General features: G+C 42.7%; 1 protein-coding gene across 1 annotated transcript in view; it reads left to right on the plus strand.

Moving 5' to 3' along the window:
* The window catches only part of LOC121271521 (circularly permutated Ras protein 1-like), a 113,176-nt gene that overhangs the window by 65,333 nt on the left and 24,266 nt on the right, over positions 1–23,577 (plus strand). The window contains exons 13-16 of the mRNA XM_041177502.1: positions 4,063–4,147; positions 6,253–6,359; positions 20,292–20,404; positions 21,094–21,205. Coding sequence (XP_041033436.1) covers positions 4,063–4,147; positions 6,253–6,359; positions 20,292–20,404; positions 21,094–21,205 — 417 coding nt within the window. The remainder of the gene's footprint in view (positions 1–4,062; positions 4,148–6,252; positions 6,360–20,291; positions 20,405–21,093; positions 21,206–23,577) is intronic.

Consider the following 23,577-nt stretch of genomic DNA (forward strand, 5'->3'; position numbering starts at 1 on the left):
TCTAAAGGTGGTAGTGGATTCATTACTTCTGACTTCAGTGCACAAACCTTCTCGTAATAAATATCTAGAAGTAAGCTGGAACATTTATATTTGTTGCATAGACTATGAAAAATCTTTTGACTGTGTTTATCAACAAGATCTAATAGATGTGTTGCTGAAACTTACTCAGCAATAACTTGATCACTATCACTCAGTGTGGGATCTGCCACTGCTGTTTAGCTCCTGACTTCATTGCAGCCTTGTTCCAAACATGGACAAAAGAGCTGAACTCCAGAGGTGAGGAGAGAATGACTGCCTTTGATATCAAGGCAGCATTTAACGGAGTGTAGTATCAAGGAGCCCGAGCAAAACTGGAGTCATTGGCAGTAAAGATGTGAGATTTATCCAGAGTCTATACTGGGACAAAATCAGGGTGGAATATGGACAATAAGATATATTTCAAGTGAACAGAGGAGTACAACAAGGTTATGTACTGTTGCAAAAATTATTCAACCTGTACACAGAATATTCAGAGAAAAATAGAGGCCTTTGAAATGTGGATGCTAAGGCATATGCTAAAATTCCATATAATAGATCATCAGACCAATGAAGAAGTGCTGGAGATTGCAAGAACAAAAGTAACTCATAAAAGTGACATCCAGGAAAGAAAATCTCAGTGTTTCGGCCATTTGATCAGAGCTGAAAAGCCACAGAGATTTCACCTGGAGGGCAAAGAGGAGGGCAGCAGAAAGCAGGGTCGATCTAGGTGTAGTTGGATGATGGACGTCACAGAGCAGTTGCAGATGAGCTACAGTGGATATGTGATGATGTCGTAAGACAGATGAATGTGACATACCATAACAGAAATTTCCTGGTGTGGATAGCTACAAGCAGCAGCAACAGATGATGGGATAAAAAGCCACATAGCCACAATTTCTGATGTCACAAAAATAGGTGGCAATTTATGCAGTGTAGAAGTGAACATAAAATTACAAAGAACTTTTGATGGATTAATTGAATTGACAAAACTGGGGCAAATGGATTTCATTATAAGCAAATGCGAAGTCATCCACTTTGAACCTGTAAAGGATAGAACAGATATGGGAGTCCAAGTACATAGATTGTTAAAACATCATGAAGAGGCTATCGAAAATAATCAAAAAGATTAATGGAATGCAGGCCTTTATATGTAGAGGAGTAGACTACAAAGGGATCGAAGTCATGCTTCAGTTATGTAAAGCTCTGGTTAGACCACACCTGTGGTGCTGTGAGCCGTTAGACTCATACACGTTTATAGCACAGAAGGAGGCCATTCAGCCCATCGTGTCTGCACTGGTCAACAAAGATCTGACTACACTAATCCCATTTTCCAGCACTTGGCCCATAGCCCTGGAGGCTATGGCAATGCAAGTGAATATCTAAACACCCCTTAAATGCTACGAAAGTTTCTGACTCAACCACACTTTCAGGCTGTGAGTTCCAGACTCCCACCAACCTCTGGGTGGAAACAATTTTCCTCAACTCCCCTCTTAGCTTTTTACCTCTTTCTTTAAATCTATGCCCCTGGTTATTGACCTCTCTACTAATGGAAAAAATGCCTTCCTGTCCACCCTTTCAATGCACCTCATAACCTTATACTCTTCTTATCAGGTCCCCTCTCAACCTTCGCTGCTCCCAGGTAAACAACCACAACTTATCCAGGCTTTCATCATAACTGCAGCATCCTGGTAAATCTTCTCTGCATCCTCTCCAATGCAATCACATCCTTTCTATAAAATGGTGACCAAAACTGCACGCAGTACTCCAGTTGTGGCCTAAACAGTGTTTTATACAGTTCCAGCATAACTTCCCTGCTCTCGTCTTCTATGACTTGGCGAATAAAGTCAAGTATCCCATATGCCTTCTTAAGCACCTTATCAACCTGCCCTGCTACCTTCAGGGATCTATGGATATGCACACCAAGGTCCCTCTGATCTTCAGTACTTTCCAGGGTCCTACCATTATTGTGTAATCCCTTGCCTTGTTAGCCCTCCCATAGTGCATTACCTCACACTTTTCTGGGTTAAATTCCATTTGACACTGCTCTGCTGACCTGACCAGTCCATTGATATCCTCCTGCAGTTTATGGCTATCCTCCTCACTATTTACCACCCTACCAATTTTCACGTCACCGCAAACTTCTTCATCAAACCCCTTACACTTAAGTCCAAATCATTTATGTGCACCACAAACACAAGGGCCCCAGCACCGAACCTGCGGAACCCCACTGGAAACAGACTTCCAGTCACAGGAACATCCCTCTACCATCACCCTCTGCTTCCTACCACACTGCATCCAATGTGCCACTTTGCCTTGGATCACAAAGGCTCTTACTTTCTTGACCAGTCTGCCATGAGGGACCTTATCAAAAGTCTTGCTAAAGTCCATGTAGGCCACATCAAATGCATTACCCTCAATACCTCCTCAAAAAATTTGATCAAATTTGTCAAACATGACTTTCTCTTCACAAATCCATGCTGACTATCCCCGAATAATCCATGTCCCTCCAAGTGCAGATATATTCTGTCCCTTAGAATTATTTCTAGTAACTTTCCCACCATTGAGGTTAGACTGACTGGCCTGTAATTTCCTGGTCGATCACTTCCTCCCTTTTTTAATAATGGGACAACGTTAGCAGTCCTCCAATCTTCTGGCATCTCACCTGTGGCTAGGGAGGATCTGAAAATTATTGCTAGGGCCCCTGATATCTCTTCCCTTGCCTACCTCAACAGCCTGGGATACATCTCTTCCTGGTCTGCAGGTTTATCCACTTTTAAGGCCGCTAAACCCACGAGTACCTCTTCTCTCTCTACATTAATTTCCTCTAATATTTCACAGTCCTCCACCCTGATATCTATACCTGCGTCGTCCTTTTCCATTGTGAAGACCGACGCAAAGTATTCATTGAGGACTGTACCCACATCTTTCAGGTCCACACACACATTATCTCTATAGTCCCTAATTGGCCCTACTCTTTCCCTAGTTATTCTCTTGCTCTTTATATATTTAAAAAACCCCTTTGGGTTTTCCTTTATTTTATCCACCAATAGTTTCTCATGCAGTCTCTTAGTTTTCCTAATTTCCTTTTTAAGTTGCCCTCTGCACTTTTTATACTCCTCTAGGGACTCTGCTGTATTGAGCCCTCGGTATCTGCCTGAAGCTTCTCTTTTTTTCTTAATCCTAACCTTTATGTCCCTTGACATCCTGGGTTCTCCGGACTTGGTTCCCCCCACCACCATTGTCTTTATGGGAACATATTTGCCCTGTACTCTCGCTATTTCCCCCTCGAATGCCTCCCACTGCCCTGACACAGTTTTATCTGAAAGTAGCTGCTCCCAGTCCATTTGGGCCAAATCATATCTCACCTTAGTAAAATTAGCCTTTCCCCAGTTTAGATCTTTTATTTCAGGTCCAACCTTATCCTCTTCCATAACTATCCTAAATCTGGGCACCACACCTTAGAAAAGATATGTTGCTTGCAAGAAGTACAGTGTAAATTTATGGGAATGAGACCTGGACTTCAAGGGTTAAATTATGAAGAGAGATTGCACAAACTAGGATTGTATTCCCTGGAATTTAGGAGATTAAGGGGCCATTTGATTGAAGTTTTTGAAAAAAATTAAGGGCAGCAGAAGGCTAGATAGAAATTATTTCTGCTAGTTGGGGAGTCTAGGACCATAGTCGAAGAAGTAGAGCAGCCTTTACAGGGCTGAAATTAGGAAATACTTCTACGTACGATGAATGGTACAAATTTGGAACTTTCTTCATACAAATAGCAATTGATGCTTTTTCACTTGTAAATTTTAAATCTGTGAGATTGATAGATTTTTTGTTATCCTACGGGATTAAGGGATATGTGACAAAGGTTGTGACAAAATATGGAATTAGGTGGCACATCAGCCATGATCTCATTGAATGATAGAACAGGCTTGAGGTGTTAAATGGCCTCCTACTGTTCCGAGGTTCCTATGACCTAGGTGCAATGTCTCATAAGCCTGAAGAAACTTTAACAATTTAATAATTCAGTTGAATCATTCCTGGCAGGGTGATCGTCTCCATATTGACTATTGAAGGCACTGACTGCAGATTACCAGAACTTGGACAGCTGGCAGATAAAACTGGAGGAAAGGTGAGTAAAACTGGAGATGAGACAAGGCTTGAAAGTAGAAGCTAAGGACTGGAGGCATGGGTAGACCCTAAGCACTGTGGCCTGGAGTTCAGGATAGGAAGTGGAACATAGAAATAAAGAACATTTATGCACAGAAGGCCATTTGACACATCATGTTTCCGACAGCAGAAAATGAGCCATGCAGCCTAACCCACTTTCAGAACCTTGGTCTGTGGCCCTGTAGGCTACAGCACTTCATGAGCTTATCCAAATATTGCTTTAACGCAATGAATGTTTCTACTTCTACCACCCTTACAAGCAGTGAGCTCCAGACCTCCTCCACCATTTGGCTGAAAGAATTTCTCCTGAACGCTCCTCTAACCCTTCTGTCAGTTACTTTAAATCTATGGCCCCAGATTGTTAACCTCTCTACTAAGGGAAAAATGTCCTTTAGATTCACTCTATCAATGTCCCTTTTATACCCCTCAGAAATTTCCCCTAATCTTCCTTTGTTCCAAAGAAAACAATTCCAGCCTATCAAATCTTTCCTCAGTTCAGATTCTCCATTCCTCATAACGCACTTGTAAACCCCTTCTGTGCCCTCACTAGTGAGGTTGCATCCTTCCTGCAATGTGCTGACCAGAACTGTACACAGTGCACTATCTGTGTCCTAACCAGTGTTTTATACAGTTCTAGCATAACCTCGCTGCTCTTAAATTCCATACCTCATCTAATTATGGAAAGTATTCTATGTGCCTTCTTAAACACCTTATCTAACTGTCCTACCACCTCCAGAATCTGTGGACACGAAATCCTAAGTCTCTCTCTATTCCTTCTTGATATCCTACTATTCATTGTGTATCACCTTGCCTTGTTTGACCTCCCCAAATGGCATAACCTTACACTTCTCTGGATTGAATTCCATCTGCATTTCTCTTCCCACCTGTTCAGATGTATTGATGTTTTCTTGTGTTCTACAGCTTTCTTCCTCACTATCAACCATTTGGCCAATTTTTGTATCATCTGCAATCTTCTTATTCATGCCCCCTACATTTTAGTTTAAACCATTGATATACACCACAAAAAGCAAGGGACCCAGTACTGAGCCCTGTGGAACTGAGCCCTGTGGAACTGAACCAGTCACAAGAATACACATTGATTGTTCCCCTTTACTTACCAAGGCAATCTTGGATCCAACTTGCCAGTTTCCTTTAGATCCTATGGACTTCATTTCTGACCAGGCCAGACTTGTCAAATGTCTTGGTAAAATCCATGTAGACTACATCAACAGCTCGAGGGACCATGCTGTCTACTCCTGCTCCCATTTCTTGTGTTCTTATGTTGTTATCAAATGTGCTACCCTCATCAACCCTCCTTGTCAGCTCCTCAAAAACCTCGATCAAGCTAGTCAGACATGACCTTCCCTTAACAAATCCATGCTGTCCTTGATTAACCAATGCCTTTTTAAATAATGATTAACACTGTCCCTCAGAATTTTCTCAAATAATTAGTTCATTGAGGTTAGGCTGATCGGCCTTGTAGCTACCCAGTCTATCCCTTCAATCCTTTTGAAACAATGGTGCAAAGTTAGCAATCCTCGAGACCTCTAGCACTACACTGTAGCCAACAAAAATTGGCAGAGCCTTTGCATTTTCCTCTTTTCATTTTCTTAGAAACCTGAGATATATTTCACCAAGGCCTGGTGATTTATTTCCTTCAAAGATGATAAACACTTTAATATTTCCTCTCTTAGTATGATTATCCTAACCAATATTTTACACTGCTGTCCTTAACTACAAAGTCTGCATCATGCCTCTCTGTTGTGAAGACAAGCACAAAGTATTCATTAAGGATCATGCCTTCTGAAGCCAATTTGAAACAGTGAGATGATCCAAGAGGTGGTGCTGTCCACAGAGGAAGGTGTATTTACCCCCAGGTATCCCCAATTTCCAACATCCTAGGTGATCTCACAAAGAAGAGAGGGGAAATCAAGGGAGAGTCAGCATAGTCCCCACTTTGGTGCTAGAGGAAAGAAATGTTTGAATGAAAGGAAAAAAAATGAGAAAGGAAGTGTAAAAATTGAGAAGTAGTTTCATTGTTTCCCTTTGCACTATTTCCTCACTCAGGTGAATATCACCAACCCAGCCAATTTATACAATGAATTTCAGCTAATTTTGGAAGATGACATCATTGCTACGAGTGTCACCACCAGCTTCATTGTTGACGATGGTCTGTAAGTTTTGGTGATGAATGGGATGTTTTCATCACTTTTTTTTTTGTTGATAATCTATAGGGCAATTTCCTCACCTGCTCATTTTGCTTTGGCACAAGTCAGATAGAACAGATTGGAAGTGTGGTACACCTGGCCTAAAATGGTCCATATTTGCGAGTTTGAGCTATTAATTATGGTCCAACCACTCAGAGCTACCTTTTGGCTAGCTTTATGCCTGGGATTAGGGGTAGAAATCCAACTGCTGATGCTGGCCATAGAGATCATCAACAGCAGCAATGATTGTTTAAACCTTTAGCTAATAGTCTATTATGAGGGACTTCTGGAAGTTCATCTAAATAGCATCCATAGACTTTCCCCTGTCCACTACTTTAGTCACCACTTCAAAAGATTCATTCAGGTGGTTTGCATGCATGACCTTCCCTTTACAAATGCATGCTTGCTCTCTCTCTCTCTCTCATCAGCTTTAAGGTATTCAGTCACACTATCCTTAATTATAGATTCTAGTAATTTCCTGACAACAGATGTTAGGCTAACTGCTCTATAATTCCCTAGTTTTCCTTTCTTACTTCTCTTAATTATCAGAGTGACGTGTAATTTTCCAATCTGAAGGGGTGATTCCTGAATCAAGAGAACTTTTAAAGATTATAGCAATAGCATCTGCAATGTTCTCACCTCTTCCTGTTGCAATATGGGCTCTTTAGATGTCTCGATAATGAGACCTTGAGACTTGTATATTTAAACATGAACCCTTTATTGGTCATCTTTAACTATTTGCAGATCCAAGGTATGGTCATGCATGGTGCTGTTGTCTCCATGCAGGCTGGTTCCAGAGTGTTCCCTCTAGACTGTTCTCTCTGAGGCTATGACCATGTGACTCTATACATCATACTGTGGGCGGTGCTATTCTCCAGTCCCACATTAATCCTTGCTCCACCGAGAACCTTTCCCATGGCATGCAGATACATATGGCATCATATAACACCCCCCTTTCTTCTCCAAAGAAAACTTTCCTTTCCAACTTAGTGTAACTATTTGTAACATAATCTTTACCTGCTATCCCTGTTCGCCCATCAAATCTCTCACTTTATAAATTCAGATGGTCTTGAGGCTTGACAGTTCTTCCACATCCTGGTCAGTCACATTTGGAGGAATGGAAGCAGTACTTTGTGTTTCTGGTACTTGGCTATCTCCATTTGATTCACTTTTTGCGTTCCCCTGAGTTGTGTTTCTCTTTATCAAAAGCTCGTCTGCTTTTTTTGGACACTGGGTTTTTCCCATTCTTTCTGAGGGGAATGTGCACTCTGTTCATTCCTAGAGTGGACTCGAGTTTTCTTTTTCTGTTTTGTCCGCCATGTTCTCGCTCGACCTCGCATTTCGCAACTGGAAATTTCATTTCAATTTGTTTTACAATTTCGGCCAAACATTGGTTTGCTGTTTTAATTTCAAACTGTTTTGCAAGTTTATGAATCTTTTCATTCAACTCGATGGTTCTCAGTATGTCGGAGACATCTGGTGCCTTTTCTTCTTCTAGTTCCTCGCGCTTGCAGATTCATGTTTTCCCATTTCATTTCTGCCTTCTCTTTTTCTGTCTGCAACAGAGCTTAGTCCTGGCCTTTCATTGTAATTTCGCTGTTGGCCAGGTCTGTCTCCAGCAAAGTCTTAACTTGTTTCAGTTCTTTCAGTTTCAGTGATTGTGCTACTTGTGTCTTCATTATCTGTTCAACGGCTTTTCCGTTCAATGCCTCCTCTTTGCCATTCAAATGATCCTTCAGCTCTTCAGTCTCTTGTAGCTTTCGGCTTCTTCCTGGAATATTGAACATTGCTAAGTCTTCTCTGCTAACTAGTTCTTCAGTTTATTCAGAGTGATGTTAAATTAATTTTGCTTTTCTTCATAATTCTCCAGAAGAATAAACTTTGTCCTGAAGGATTTTTGCAACATGATTTCAATATGATTTCCTTTCCTTTGCAAAGCTTGCTTGCTTCATCTTGAGCTTTCCTACAATTCAGAAGCATCTCATCAAGTCTCTTCAACTCTTTTTTTCCATTCTGCTGTTTAAGACGGTCTTCATTTCTTCATGTTGCTGAATAATCACACATTCCTGTTGTATTTGAACTTGAAGGAGAATCCACTGTTCTTTCAACTGTTTATTTTCTTGTTGACCTCTTGCCACCTCACTCTGGACTTCAGTGCATTGTTTCATTGCTACTGATAGTTCCAATGCAGCTTTTTCTGAAGTAATAGAGTCATAGAGGTCTACAGCACAGAAAAAGGCCCTTCGGCCCATCGAGTCTGTGCCAGTCAAACAATTACCCAACTATTCTAATTCCATTTTCCAGCACTAGGCCCATAGCCTTGTACGCCATGGCATTGCAAGTGCATATCCAAATACTTCTTAAATGTTATGAGGGTTTCTGCCTCTACCACCCTTTCAGGCAGTGAGTTTCAGATTCCCACCACCCTCTGGGTGAAACAATTCTTCCTCACATCCCCTCTAAACCTCCTGCCCCTTACCTTAAATCTATGCCCTTGGTTATTGATCCCTCCACCAAGGGGAAAAGTTCCTTCCTGTCTACCCTATCTATGCCTCTCATAATTTTATACACCTCAATCATGCCTCCCCTCAATCTCCTCTGCTCCAGGGAAAATAACCCCAGTCTATCCATTCTCTCCTCATAACTAAAACTCTCCAGCCCCGGCAACATCCTGGTAAAGCTCTGCACTCTCTCTAATGCAATCACATCCTTCCTATAATGTGGTGGTCAGAACTGCATGCAGTACTCCAGGTGTGGCCTAATCAGCGCTTTATACTGTTCCAGCATAACTTCCCTATATTCTATGCCTCAGCTAATAAAGGCAAGGATCCCATATGCCTTCTTAACCACTTTATCTACCTGTTCCACTACCTTAAGGGACCAGTGGGCATGCATGCCAAGGTCCCTCTGATTTCTGTACTTCCCAGGGTCCTACCATTCATCGTGTATTCCCATGCCTTGTTTGTCCTGCCCAAGTGCATCACCTCACACTTATTCGGATTAAATTCCATTTGCCACTGATCAGCCTGTCTATATCCTCCTGTAATCTAAGGCTATCCTCCTCACCATTTACCATCCCACCAATTTTCGTGAAATCCGTGAACTTACTGATCACCCCTCCTACATTCAAGTCTAAGTCGTTTATATATACCACAAATAGCAAGGGACCCAACACCGATTCCTGTGGAACCCCACTGGACACAGGCATCCTGACACAAAAACACCCCTCGACCATCACCTTCTGCTTCCTGCCACTCAGCCAATTCCGGATCCAATTTGCCAAATTGCCTTGGATCCCATGGGCTCTTACCTTTGTTATCAGTCTCCCATGTGGGGCCTTATCAAAAGCCTTGCTGAAGTCCAGGTAGACTATGTCAAATGCATTGCCCTCATCTACCCACCTAGTCACCTCATCAAAAAATTCAATCAAATTGGTCAGACATGACCTCCCCTTAACAAAACCATGCTGATTGTCCTTGATTAATCCCTGCCTCTCCAAGTGTAGATTAATTCTGTCCCTCAGAATTGCTTCCAATAGTTTCCCACTGAGGTTAGACTGACTGGCCTGTAGTTCCCTGGTTTATCCCTTCCTCCCTTCTTGAATAAAGGTACCACATTGGCTGTCCTCCAGTCCTCTGGCACCTCTCCTGTAGCCAGAGAGGTATTGAAAATTATTGCCAGTGCCCCTGCTATCTCCTCCCTTGCCTCACTCAACAGCCTGGGATACATTTAATCCGGGCCTGGAGATTTATCTACTTTTAACCCTGCCAGACCACTTAGAACCTCCTCCCTTTCTATGCTAGTTTCTTTTATTATGTCACAGTCCTTCTGCCTGATTTCCATACTCACGCCGTCCCTCTCACTTGTGAACACCGACACAAAGTATTCATTTAGAACCCTACCTACGTCTTCCGGCTCCACACACAAATTACCGCTATGGTCCTTAATGGGCCCTACTCTTTCCCTAGTTATCCTCTTACCCTTAATGTACTTGTAAAATAACTTTGGATTTTCCGTCATTTTACCTGCCAATGTTTCTTCGTGACCCCTTTTTGCTCTCCTGATTTCCTTTTTAAGTCCCCCCCTACACATTCTATACTCCTCTAGGGCTTCTACTGTTCTGATCCCTCGGTATCTGCCATAAGCTCCCTTTTTCTCTTTATCTAATCCTGTATCTCCCTCGACATCTAGGGTTCCCTGGATTTGTTGGTCCTGCCCTTTATCTTTACTGGAATATGTTGGCCCTGTACTCTCCCTATTTCCTTCCCACTGCTCTGACACAGGTTTACCTAAAGGTAGCTGCTCCCAGTCCACTCAGGCCAAATCATATCTGATCTTATTAAAATCAGCCTTCCCCCAATTTAGAACTCTGATTTCTGGCCCATCCTTGTCCTTTTCCATAAGAACCTTGAATCTGATGGAGTTATGATCACTATATGCAAAATGCTCCCCCACTGATACCTCTACCACTTGCCCAGCTTCATTCCCTAAAATTAAGTCCAGGACCTTCTATGCACTGGCTTTAAAAGCTCTCCTGGATGCTGTATTAATATTGTTAAGAAATAAAAATAGTTATATTTAAGTAAGTTATATTTGTATTTGTAGGTGTTAGGAATGAGTTTTAGCTTTAAAAGTTAAGTTTGATTTGTATTTCTGTATCTGTGTGTTAAGAAAAGGTCAAATTGAGTTTTAGTTTCACATCCAAAAGGTGTCTGCATTTCTAATAGTTTTACAACTGTTGCAGCTAAGTTAAGCAAACAAGAGTAGGAAAAACCTGGACTGTTGCCTAGCAACAGGGGTCCAGGGAGGCAGGTCCGTCCCACAGACACACACACACAGAAGAAACTAGAATCAGCAGTTTGATTTGGAAGTTGTCTGAGTTCAGTTGGTTTTGAAAATAGCTGCCAGGAGACACTGGAGCAAAGGGGACAGATAGCCAGTCCCGTGCTAAAGAAAATACCTCAAAATCCAGGGGAGTGGAACAGGAGAAAGTCCCAAAAAGTTCTTCTAGTCAAAAGGAAGGACAGGAACCTGGAAGAGGTCATGTTAAATACAGTTAAGAGTGAGGGGCAGAGAAAAAAGCTCGAAGCTTCAGATTTAAAGAGACAAAAGCTGCAGAAAGCAGATTTAAAGCGATAACAGCTTGCAAAAGGCCACAAGGTCCAAAGAGACAACTGAAAGAATGTAACTCTTTGCTAAGTGCGTGTGAAACTGTGGTGTACTGTTGACAGATGAGTTGATGAGAGAGAGTGCGTGGAGGAAAACTTGAATGCATGTGGTGACCCGGGGAGAGGAATAGCAGGAGGAGTGTTTGAAACCGTGGAGATGGACCCTTGTGGAAGGTGTCTGAGAGAAAGCGTCAGCTTGGGAGAAGATTCCAAAGCGAGTTCCTGGAGAGTGGAGATTGGAAACCCTCATGTGAAAGACAGAGTTCAGTGAGACTAGTTGGCTCACAGTGTGACAAGCGTCTGGGGCGGTGGGGGGAAGTTGATGGGGCATCCGTAACATCTGGTTGAGGTTGCATCTGTTGTTTGGTTTCAGAGTATGATGTGTTTGACCACAGGTTGCCTATTGGTTTACATGAACTGTGTACTTACTGTGAACATTAGAATATAAGAAAGTTTTTGTAACTTGTGTTATCCTTACAAAGCTGTATATATCTGTAAAGGTATAGTTGTGGGTGAAGGAGTGTCGTAATATAGTTCATCTCTTCTGTTGAATAAATGTTTTATGCTTTTGTTAAAAGTTCATTAGCTGACTCCACTGAACGCTATTCAGTAGCCTCTCTCCACGTATTACAGAATCACAGAATTTTAACAGCGCAGAATGAGGCCATTCAGCTCATTGTGTTTGCACCAGCTCTCCAAATGAGCTAGTGCCACTGCCCTGCCTTTTCCCTGTAATTCTTGCACATTGTTTCTATTCAAATGATCATCTAATATCCTCTTGAATGCCTTGATTGAACCTGCCTCCACCACACTTCCAGGCAGTGCATTCCAGACCTGAACCACTCACTGTGTGAAGAAGCTTTTTCTCACGTCATTTGCAAAAGAAGCAAACGTGTCTACATCTGTGCCCTCTCGTTCTTGATCCTCTTACAAGTGAGAACAACTTCTCCCTATCTACTCTGTCCAGCCCCTCCAGGATTTTGAACATCTCGATCAAATCTCCCTCTACTCACCTTCTCTCCAAGGAGAATAGTCCTAACCTCTCCAATCTACCTTTGTAACTGAAGTTTCTCATCCTCTGGAACCATTCCTGTAAACCTCTTCTGCATTCTGCCCATTGTGTTCACATCCTTCCTATAATGTGGCACCCAGAACTGTACACAACACTCTAGCTGAAGTCTAACAAGTGTCTTATACAAATTCAGCATATCTTCCTTGCTCTTGTACTCTATGCCCCTATTAATAAACCCCAGGATACTATATGCTTTATTAACTGCTCCCTCCACCTGTCCTGCAACATTCAATGATCTACACCCAGGTCTTTCTGCTCCTGCATCCCCTTCAAAATTTCACCCCTTATTTTATATTGTCTGTCCATGTTTTTCCTACCGAAATGCATCACGTTACACTCCTTGGCATTGAACTTCATCTGCCCACTCCACCAACTTGTTTATGGTCTTTTGAAGTTCTACACTATATCTAAATAAATAAAAATAAAAGTTTGGATCTGTCAAGCTGGGTTCCACCCTGGGATCAGGCTTGTCCAGTGGTAATGTCAGCTGGGCATCATAACAATATTCAATGTCTTCATGTTTTTTCATGACTACAGACTGATTCTTCAAGGAGTCATCCAGGATCGCAACTTCTTTGCTTGCCTTTTTTTGCTTGCTGTTTTGCCTGGCTGTACATCTGGTTGAGATTTCCCAACTCTTGCTTTGATTTGCCAACAGTGGAATTGAAGATCATTATTTCCTCCTGGTACCTTTGTATCCTCTCTGAAATTTGTTCATTCAGATCTTGAACAGCGTGGCTCATTGAACACTCCAGTTCATTGTGCATTCTCAAATGTATATACTCAGCTTGAATCTTGCACTTCAATTGTTCCAGTTCAGCTCTGATGCGAACATTTTCTTGCAGAGCAGCATCATTTACTTTTTGCACATTTTGTTGCTTTTGAGCTACCTCACATTCTGGGGCCTTTTGTTGCCCTCTCTCTGGGGTCTTTTGTTGTCCTTGGCACTTTATTGGGAGTTGCCCTCTCTCTGGGGTCTCTTGTTGCCCTCAGCAGAGTTGCCCTCTCTCTGGGGTCTCTACTAACTTCCTGTCCATGGCTATTTTCTTTTCTTGTAGCTACAGCTTTAAATTGTGTTACCATTTTAAGAGCAATCAGTGCAGTAACTGTTTATTACACTCAGGCTTCTTTATAGCTTGTCTGTGAACTTTCCCACGCTTTTATGATTTTGGTGGGCTCCTTGTTGATTGTGCTGTTCATTTTTTTTCAAACCCTCTTTTTTAAAGAAAATACTGTAGCATTTCTTCTCTGGGAAATTCTGTCTTCCTTTTTTTTTGACTCTACAGGTCCTATGAGTTTTGCACTTTGGGTGTTGCTGCATCTGCTTATTGTGAACCTAAAGCTGCAACCTTCTTTCCATTTGCTTTGCTTGCCTTTATTTAAACCTTCGGAACTGCAGCAATTCTCGCTTTTAAAAACTCTGCAAGGACTTTTTCTTTACTGTGTTCTGCAGCTTTTCCTCTTAAACTTTTGACTCTGCCAACCGATTTTTAATTTAACTTCTATAGGTTTTTTGTTCCAATTTGTTATCTTTGGTTACTCTATTTAATTGCTCACTTATGACCTATGTCCAAAGTTCCCTAGCTTCTGGAAGGGTCCCTAGAAACTGGAAAACTGCAAATGTGATACCTCCATTCAAGAAAGGAGGGGGACAGAAAGCAGGAATCCTTTACAGGAAACAGTTTGTCTAACATCTGTCATTGGGAAAATGTTAGAATCCATTATTAAAGAGGTAGTAGCACAACATTTAGAAAATCGTAAACAGTCAGACAGAGTCAGCAGCTTCATGAAAGGGAAATTGTGTTTGACATTTATTGGAGCTCTTTGGGGATGTGACAGGCAGGGTGGATACAGGGAAACAGTAGATGTAGTGTATTTGGATATCTAAAAGGCATTCAATAGGGTATCTACACAGGATATGGCTTTGGGGACGATATATTAGCATGGATAGAGGATTGGCCAACTAACAGGAAACAGAGGGTTGGAATAAATGGACATTTTCAGGTTGGCAAACTGTTAGCAGTCAAGTGTCATGGGGGTCATGGGTGGGGCCTCAGCTATTTATAATCTATATTAGTGGCCAGGAGGAAGGGACCAACTGTATCGCAGCTAAATTTGCTGATAATACAAACATAAGTAGGAAAGCAAGTTGTGAGCAGAAAGCAGAGTCTACAAAGGGATATAGATAGATTAAGTGATTGGGCAAAACTTTGGCAGGAAGAATAGAAAAGCAAAATGATTTTTTTAAGTGGAGAGAGACTGCACAATGCAGTGGTATATAGGGTTCTGGCTGTCCTACTATGTGAAGCATAAAAAGTCAGCATACAGGTCCAACAGGTAATTGGGAAAGTAAATGCAATGTTGGCCTTTTGGCAAAGGGAGTGAAGTATAAAAGCAGGGAAGTCTTGCTGCAACTACACAGGACATTGAATAGACCACATCTAGAGTACTGCGTGCAATTTTGGTCACCTTATTTAAGGAGGGATATACTTGAATTGGAAGCAGTTCAGAAAAGGTTCACCAAGCTGATTCCTGGGATGAAGCGATTGTCTTATGAGGAAAATTTGAGCAGGTTGGTCTTATAATCATCATATTTTAGAAGAATGAGAGGTGATCCTATTGGGTGATCCCATTTCATCCTTTAGCTTCAGATCATATATATACAGGCAGTGCAACCTAGAACAGTGTGTGACTTGAACAGAGTGGTGGGTGTTTGGTGAGTTCAGGGAATCTTAATCTCTTTCTAAACATCTAATATTGGTTGTATTTAACATTTAACTGAATGTATTGTTTAAATTCTTCATTTCATCCAGTGGCATATGCAGGGCAATAGAAGCTAACCACTGGGAAGCAGTTGTAGTTAGTTAATTAAGGAAACTAGCTTGAACTGTTTTTTCTGTACCTGGACTTCAGTTAATCTCTTCAGTTTCAGAGCATATAAATACAGGCATCTTAGTGCAACCTAGCACTGAGTGAGACTTGAACAGAATGCTGGGAGTTTGGTGAGTTGAGGAGATTAGGTGAGGAGGGGAAGAAGGTGCTCCTTTGCTTTTTCTAACTTTTTTGCCCTGTAGGAATTGGTTATTACTCTACTACAGGGGAGGAAGCTAGCTTTTGGGTGAGTATCTGGTAAGTGGTTAAGGTCTATTCTATACTTGAGGTTAAAATAGTACAAGATCTTGTGGTAAGGTTAATAAAATACATAAAAAAGGAAAATAAATAATTGAATAAAAGAAATTAGCAGGCAATTAAAATACATTAAGGATGGCAGGACAGTGATGTGTCTTGGCTGCAGCATGTGGGAGCTCCTGGATGCCAATGCGATCCAGGGCAAACAGTCTGCAGTCAGTGTTTGCGGCTTAAGGAGCTTTGGCTCAGAGTCATCGAGCTGGAGGCTGAGCTGCAGACACTATGATGCGTCAGGGAGGGGGAAAGTTACCTGGACATTTTATACCAGGAGGCGGTCACACGTTAGGATAGGGTCTTCTGATTTAGTCAGTGGTCAGGGACAGGGTGTGTGACTGCAGCTGAGGCAGGTTGGGGCCCAGAGGGCAGGAGCCTCAGGCTCTGCAATTGTCTAGCAGGTTTGAGGCTTTTTCAGCTTGTTTGGATGAGCGTGGGGGCTGCAGGGTGGTGAGCTAACTGACCATGGCACCGTGGTACAGGAAGTTATTCAAATAGGCGGAGCAAAAAGGAATGTAGTGGCAGTAGGGGACAGTATAGTGAGAGCAATTGACATTTTCCTCTGCAGCAAAAAGCAAGAGTCCAGAAGTCTGTGTTTCCTGTCTGGTGTCATCCAGGATATCTGCTCAGGGCTGCAGAGGAACTTATAGAGTGGGAGGGGGAAGATCCAGTGGTCATGATCCATGTAGGTACCAATGACATAGGCAGTTGAAGAAGGAAGTTCTGCATAGTTAGTATGAGGAGCTCAGCACCAAATTAAGAAGCAGAGCCTCAAAGGCAGTAACTTCTGGATTATTACCTGAGCCATGTGTAAATTAGTAGATTACAGAAGCGAATGCAAGGCTCAAAGACTGGTGTAGGAGAAGTGGGTTCCAGATCATGGGGCACTGACACCAGTACCGGGGAAAATGCGAGACTGTATCGTCGGCACAGTCTGCAACAGAGCTTCGCTGGCTAGGCCAGCATTTATTGCCCATCCCTAATTGCCCTTGAGAAGGTGGTGATGAGCTGCTTTCTTGAACCATTGCAACCATGTGGTGTAGATACATCCACAGCGCTGTTAGGGAGGGAGCTCCAGGATTTTGACCCAGCAACTGTGAATGAATGGTGATATTATTTCCAAGTCAGGATGGTGAGTGGCTTGGAGAGGAACTTGCAGGTGGTGGTGTTCCCATGTGTCTATTGCCCTTGTCCTTCTAGATGTTCGTGGTCATGGGTTTAGAAGGTGCTGTCACAGGAGCCTTGGTGAGATGCTGCCGTGCATCTTGTAGATGATACACACTGCTGCCAGTGTGTGTTGCTGGTGGAGGGAGTGAATGTGGATGGTGTGCCAATGAAGCAGGCTGCTTTGTTCTGTATGGTGTCAAGCTTCTTGAGTGTTGGAGCTGCACTGATCCAGGCAAGTGAAGGGTATTCCATCACACTCCTGACTTGTGCCTTGTAGATGGTGGACAGGCTTTGGGGAGTCAGGAGGTGAGTTACTCTGCACAGAATTCCCAGCCCCTGTCCTGCTCTTGTAGCCACAGTATTTATATGGCTGGTCCAGTTCAGTTTCTGGTCAATGGCAATCCCCTCCCCACCCCAATGTTGATCGTGGGGAATTTAGTGATGGTAATGCCATTGAATGTCATGGGGTAATGGTTAGATTTTCTCTTGTTGGAGATGGTCATTGTCCAGCACTTGTGTAGCGCAAATGTTACTTGCCACTTGTCAGCCCAAGCCTGGATATTGTGCAGGTCTTGCTGTATTTGGACATGGACTGCTTCAGTATCTGAGGAGTTGCAAATGGTGCTGAACATTGTGCAATCATCAGTGAACATCCACACTTCTGACCTTATGATGGAAGGAAGGTCATTGATAAAGCAGCTGAAGATGGCTGGGCCAAGGACACTACCCTGAGGAACTCCTGCAGTGATGTCCTAGAGCTGAGATGACTGACCTTCAACACCCACAACCATCTTTCTTTGAGCTAGGTATGACTCCAACCAGCAGAGCATTTTCCCCCTGATTCCCATTGACTCCAGTTTTGCTAGGTCTCCTTGATGCCACACTTGGTCAAATGCTGCCTTGATGTCAAGGACAGTCACTCTTACCTCTGAAGTTCAGTTCCTTTATCTATGTTTAAACCAAGGCTGTAATGCGCTTAGGAACTGAGTGGCCCTGGCGGAAACCAAACTAGGCGTCAGTGAGCAGGTTACTACTAGGCAAGTGCCACTTGATAGCACTGTTGATGACCCCTTCTATCTCACTTTAGTGATGACCGAGAGTAGACTGATGGGGCGGTAATTGGCCGGGTTGGATTTATCCTGCTTTTTGTGTACAGGACATAACTGGGCATTTTTCCATATTGCCAGGTGGATGCCAGTGTGGTAGCTGTGCTAGAACAGCTTGGCTAGGGCTCAGCAAGTTCTGGAGCACAGGTCTTCAATATTATTGCCGGAATGTTATCAGGGCCCTGAGCCTTTGCAGTTTCCAGTGCCTTCAGCCGTTTCTTGATATAATGAGGAGTGAATCAAATTGGCTGAAGACTGGCATCTGTGATGCTGGGGACCTCCGGCGGAGGCCAAGATTGATCATCCACTTGGGAGTTCTGACTGAAGATTGTTGCAAGTGCTTCAGCTTTATTGTTTGCACTGATGTGTTGGGCTGCCCCATCATTGAGGATGGGGATAATTGTGAAGCCTCCTCCTCCAGTGAGTTGTTTAATTGTCCACCACCATTCATGACCTGAGCAGAGCTTATATCTAATCTGTTGGTTCTGGAATTGCTTAGCTGTGTCTATTGCTTGCTGCTTATGCTATTTGGTACACAAGTAGTCCAGTGTTGTAGCTTCAACAGTTTGACACCTCATTTTTAGGTATGCCTGGTGCTGCTCGTAGCATGCCCTTCTACACTCTTCACTGAACCAGGGTTGACCCCCTGGCTTCGTGGTTATGTTGTGTTATGTGGGTTATGCTAGGCCATGAGATTACAGATTGTGCTCAAGTACAATTCTGCTGCTGCTAATGGCCCATGACACCTCATGGTTGCCCAGCCTTAAGTTGCTAGATTTGTTCAAAATTTATCCCATTTAGCACGCTGTTAGTGCCACAAAACAGGATGGAGGGTGTCCTCAATGTGAAGACGGGACTTCATCTCCACAGAGACAATGCAGTGATCACTCTTACCGATACTGTCATGGACGGATGCATCTGCAGCAGGCAGGTGAGGTTGAGGTCAAGAATGTTTTTCCCTGTTATTGGTTACCTCACCACCTACCATGGACCCAGTCCAACAACTATGTCCTTTAGGACTTGGCCAGCTCGGTCTTTAGTGGTACTACCGAACCACTCTTGTTGATGGACATTGAGGTCCCCCACCCAGGGTACATTCTGCGCACTTGCCACCATCAGTGCTTCCTTCAAATAGTGCTCAACATGGAGGAGCACTGATTCATCAGCTGAAGATGGGTGGTATGAAGTAATCAGCAGGAGGTTTCCTTGCCCATGTTTGACCTGATGCCATGAGACTTCATGGGGTCCAGAGTTGATGTTGAAGATTCCCAGGGCAACTCCCTCCAAACTGTATACCATTGTGTCACCACCTCTGCTGGGTCTGTCCTGCTGGTAGGACAGGACATACCCAAGGATAGTGATGGTGGTGGTGGGTCATCATCTGTAAGGTATGTTTCTGTGAGGATGACTATGTCAAGCTGTTGCTTGACTAATCTGTGAGACAGCTGTCCCAACTGGCACTAGCCCCCAGATGTTAGTAAGGAGGACTTTACAGAAGCAACAGGGCCGAATTTGCTGTTGTCATTTTCATTACCTTAGATCAATGCTGGGTGGTCCATCCGGTTTCATTCCTTATCCAATTTTCTGTAGTGGTTTGTTACAGCTGAGTGGCTGCTAGGCCATTTCAGAGGGCAGAGGGCAGAGTCAACCACATTGCTGTTTATCTGGAGTCATGTGTAGGCCCGACCAGGTAAGGATGACAGATTTCCTTCCCCAAAGGATATTAGTGAACCAGATGGGTTTTTTACAACAATCGACAATGGTTTCCTGGTCATCATTAGACTTTAATTGCAGATTTTTATTGATTTCAAATTCCGCCATCTGCCTTGGTGGGATTCATATCCGGGTCCCCAGAGCATTACCCTGGGCCAGTGACAATGCCACTATGTCTCCGCCTCCCCCTGCCTTTGGAACTTTCTTCCCCAGAGAACAGCGGAGGCTGGTGCAGTGAATGTCAAGGCTGAATTAGGCAGGTTTTTGATCTACAAGAGAGTTGAGGGTTAAGGTGGGCAGATAGGAAAGTGGAGTTAAGGCTACAATCAGATCAGCCGTGACCTTATTGAATGGCAGAGTAAGCTTGATGGACTGAAAGGCCTACTGCCACTCCTATTTCTTATGATCTTGTGGTCTTCTTCTGCACAAGATTTTATTTCTCATTTGTAATTTACAAAATTCCTAATCCTAACTATCCTGTTCCTTTAAGGTATTTTAAATATGAAGATGACTTAAGCAGCAAAAATGTGAAACAAGTTGGAAATGTCAGCAAAGACATGGAGGTCACCTTTGAATTCGGAGTAAAAGAATCAAAGTTAGAGGGTGAGTTCAGGTTAATCAGTCATTCATGAGGTATTCTGAGTCAGCCACATTAGGGCTTTTACCAGTAAGAGTTGCAATGTCCTTTATGGAGAATCTTGTTATCTACTAGTATCATTTGGAATGTTGAGATGCTGTAAGCTGCAATGTCTCCAGCACAGTAAAAATTATTGGGACAAAATATACTCAATGGTGGAGTTACTACCTCAACTTCACCATCCACCAGTCAGTAAACTGTGAAAACCAACTCAGCTTTTCTCATTGCTCCCATGATGTATTCATGGTGGGCTCCTGATACCTCCCCTCCTCCACCATCACCTTGCTTGAGAGGAACCAACTAGAGAGTGGGCTATTTTAGATCAAGTATTGTGCAATGAGAAAGGGCTAATTGATAATCTTGTTGTAAAGGAGCTTTTAGGGAAGAGTGATCATATTAATCATTTAAAAACAGTGAAATTACTTAATGTACAATACACAATGTGAAAGACAGCTTGTCCAGAAGTAATAAATCCTGCTATTTACACAGCAGTAGTCTTCAGCAAATTGGACCAATAAACCAATCTGATCTAAGATTGCTTGATCAACAGCAACATCTGAGCTTTAACTGAAATAAAAACAGCAAAGCCTAGTCAGTAAGATGTTTCCAACATGTTATAATTTTCAGTACTCGAATCATCTTTCCTCTTCTCCAGAAATTCAAAAAAAGGTGGCACTTCACTTTCAACTTCAAATTGGCTTCAGGCTTCCAGATGGTAGATGTGCCTACAGAATTATCACCCAGGAGAAGCCTACAACTAACTGCAGGTAACTGGAACTGAGTGCAGGAGCTAGTCTTCAATAGTTCACCTTAAACAGAAGGCTGGAAACATGCAGCCATAATGCTGATTAGCAACAGGCTGAAGCAGTTGCAAAGTTCAAATATATAGAAGGCTAAAAGAAAAATGGCCCATTCAGCCCAACCAGTTCATGTTGTATTTTGTGCTCCATATAAGCATATAGTCCTAATAATATTTACCGCCCAATTCCCATATTCTCTTTATTCCATCATCCTCCTCTCCAATATAATCTTGAAAGCTGTGAGGTGGGATTGTGAGGGGTTGACCAGAACTAGGGGACACTCCTGGTATCCACCCTATCAAATCCCCCCAGGACCTTATGTGTTTCAATAAAATCACCTCTCATTCTTCTAAAGTCCAATGGGTATAGGCCCAACCTGTTCAACCTTTCTTCATAAGTGAAATCCCTCAGCCCAGGTATGTCGAGTGAACCTTCTCTGAACTGCTTCTAATGCAATTATATCTTTTTTCAAATAAAGAGACCAAAACTGTATGCAGCACTGTAGATGTGGTCTCACCAAGGCCCTGTACAGCTGCAGTAAAGCTTCCCTTTGCAATAAACGCCAACATTCCATTAGCCTTCCTAATCACTTGCTGTACCTCGCATACTAACTTTTTGTGATTTGTGTACCAGGACACCCTGATCCCTCTGTACCATTGAGTTCTGCAATCTCTCTCCATCCTACCTATCTTGGTGTTATCGACAGATTTAGTTACCATATATTCAGTTCCTTCATCAAAGTCATTGTTATAGATTGTAAATAGTTGAGTCCCCAGCACTGATCTCTGTGGCACTTCACTAGTTACAGCTTGTCAACCCAAAAAAGACTCACTTACCTCTACTCTCTGCTTCCCATTTGCTAATTAATCTTTTATCCATGCAAATATGTTACCCCTTAGTCCATGCGCTCTTATCTTGTGTAGTAACTTTTGATGTAGCATGTCACGGATAATTTTAAGGGGTTACTTTTTATTGCTAATGATCATGTATATTTGTCTGAGGGTATGTATTTTTTGACCTCTTTCTACAGAGTGAACAGATTAGTGAAGGAGCTATTCCCTCACTCATCTAAAATGCCCTTGCAAACTTGTGGGTGCAAAGTTCTTTCTCGTATGCTTGTGAACTTATCAGACCTCCACTAAGATCAGTGAAGGCATTCTCAACATGATAGTCAGAGAGAAAAATCATGATATTCCATTAGAAAGACACCACTAAACTAAAAAGCTAGCTGTAATGAAGAACCACCTTGAGCATGAACATTAAAGACACATTTAGATGACAAGTTTGGTATGGAGGTGCTGCCATTTGGCTTCCACAGCAACATAAAAAATGTGGAGTCAAATTTGGGTGTTAAGATGTGAACTGACTCTGAAGTGAATATTGAATCGACAACCAGATCAGCCAAGAACTTATCGAATGGTAGGGCAGGCTCAAAGGGCCGAATGGCCTACTACTCCTCCTAAGTTCTGTGTTCCTATGTTCTTACCCTTGGAGAGAGTGGGTCAATTTTAAATAACCTGGCATGAAGCCTTTGGTATTTAGAAGAAAAAAAGGTTAGTTTATTTTTCACACCCTTGCCCTGGAGGTTACCAAGGAAACTATGCATCACTTATTCTCCCTTACTCACACACACAGCAAAACTAGGTATGGATGATGATAAAACAATGCTTATAAAAATGGAATGGAACTCGGTGGAATTTTCTGGTTTTGAAACTAAAAGCATTGTGATTATTTATATATGTGTCCTCTTATTGTGAGGGTCAGCCATCCTCCTACTGATAGTATCCCTTTGTGAGAGGTCAACCTCACTGAAGATAGTTTACAGACCCTTGTGTGATGTCAGGGAGATGTGTCAAAATCTTTATTGGCAGTGTTATTAAAGTGCTTGTAACCCTTTTTGCTTGCAAGACAACATTGTATGAGGACTGCTCAGCAGCCTTGAAGGATTAGCTGCAGTTGTGTCTCCTCAGTGGTAGTGCCAAAGGACAAGACCTGACAAGATGATGATACCTCCAACCATGCGCTCATCTCAGTGTCTGCTGTCCTTTCTCGTTAAGATGGCCACAACTGCATCAAATTCTTTGCAGTGTTCTCGCTGTTACGCGACATTCACTTCCCAGAGCGCACACATACAGGGTGCACCACTGAGCTTTTCAGAGATGATGACCTTGTGAGACATGAGGGTTGAAGGTGCAAGTCCAAACGCCAAACTTACCCTTGCTGTGACTGGTTATGTTTCCCTTTCAGTACAATGGAATGGCTTTAAGGGACAGGAGGAATATGGCCATCTCCTGTTGCGTTAATCTTACTCCTCCTGGAATCTGATGGCAATTAAAGTG

The sequence above is a fragment of the Carcharodon carcharias genome, chromosome 31, assembly GCF_017639515.1.
Source record: "Carcharodon carcharias isolate sCarCar2 chromosome 31, sCarCar2.pri, whole genome shotgun sequence".
Lineage (NCBI taxonomy): Eukaryota > Metazoa > Chordata > Chondrichthyes > Lamniformes > Lamnidae > Carcharodon > Carcharodon carcharias.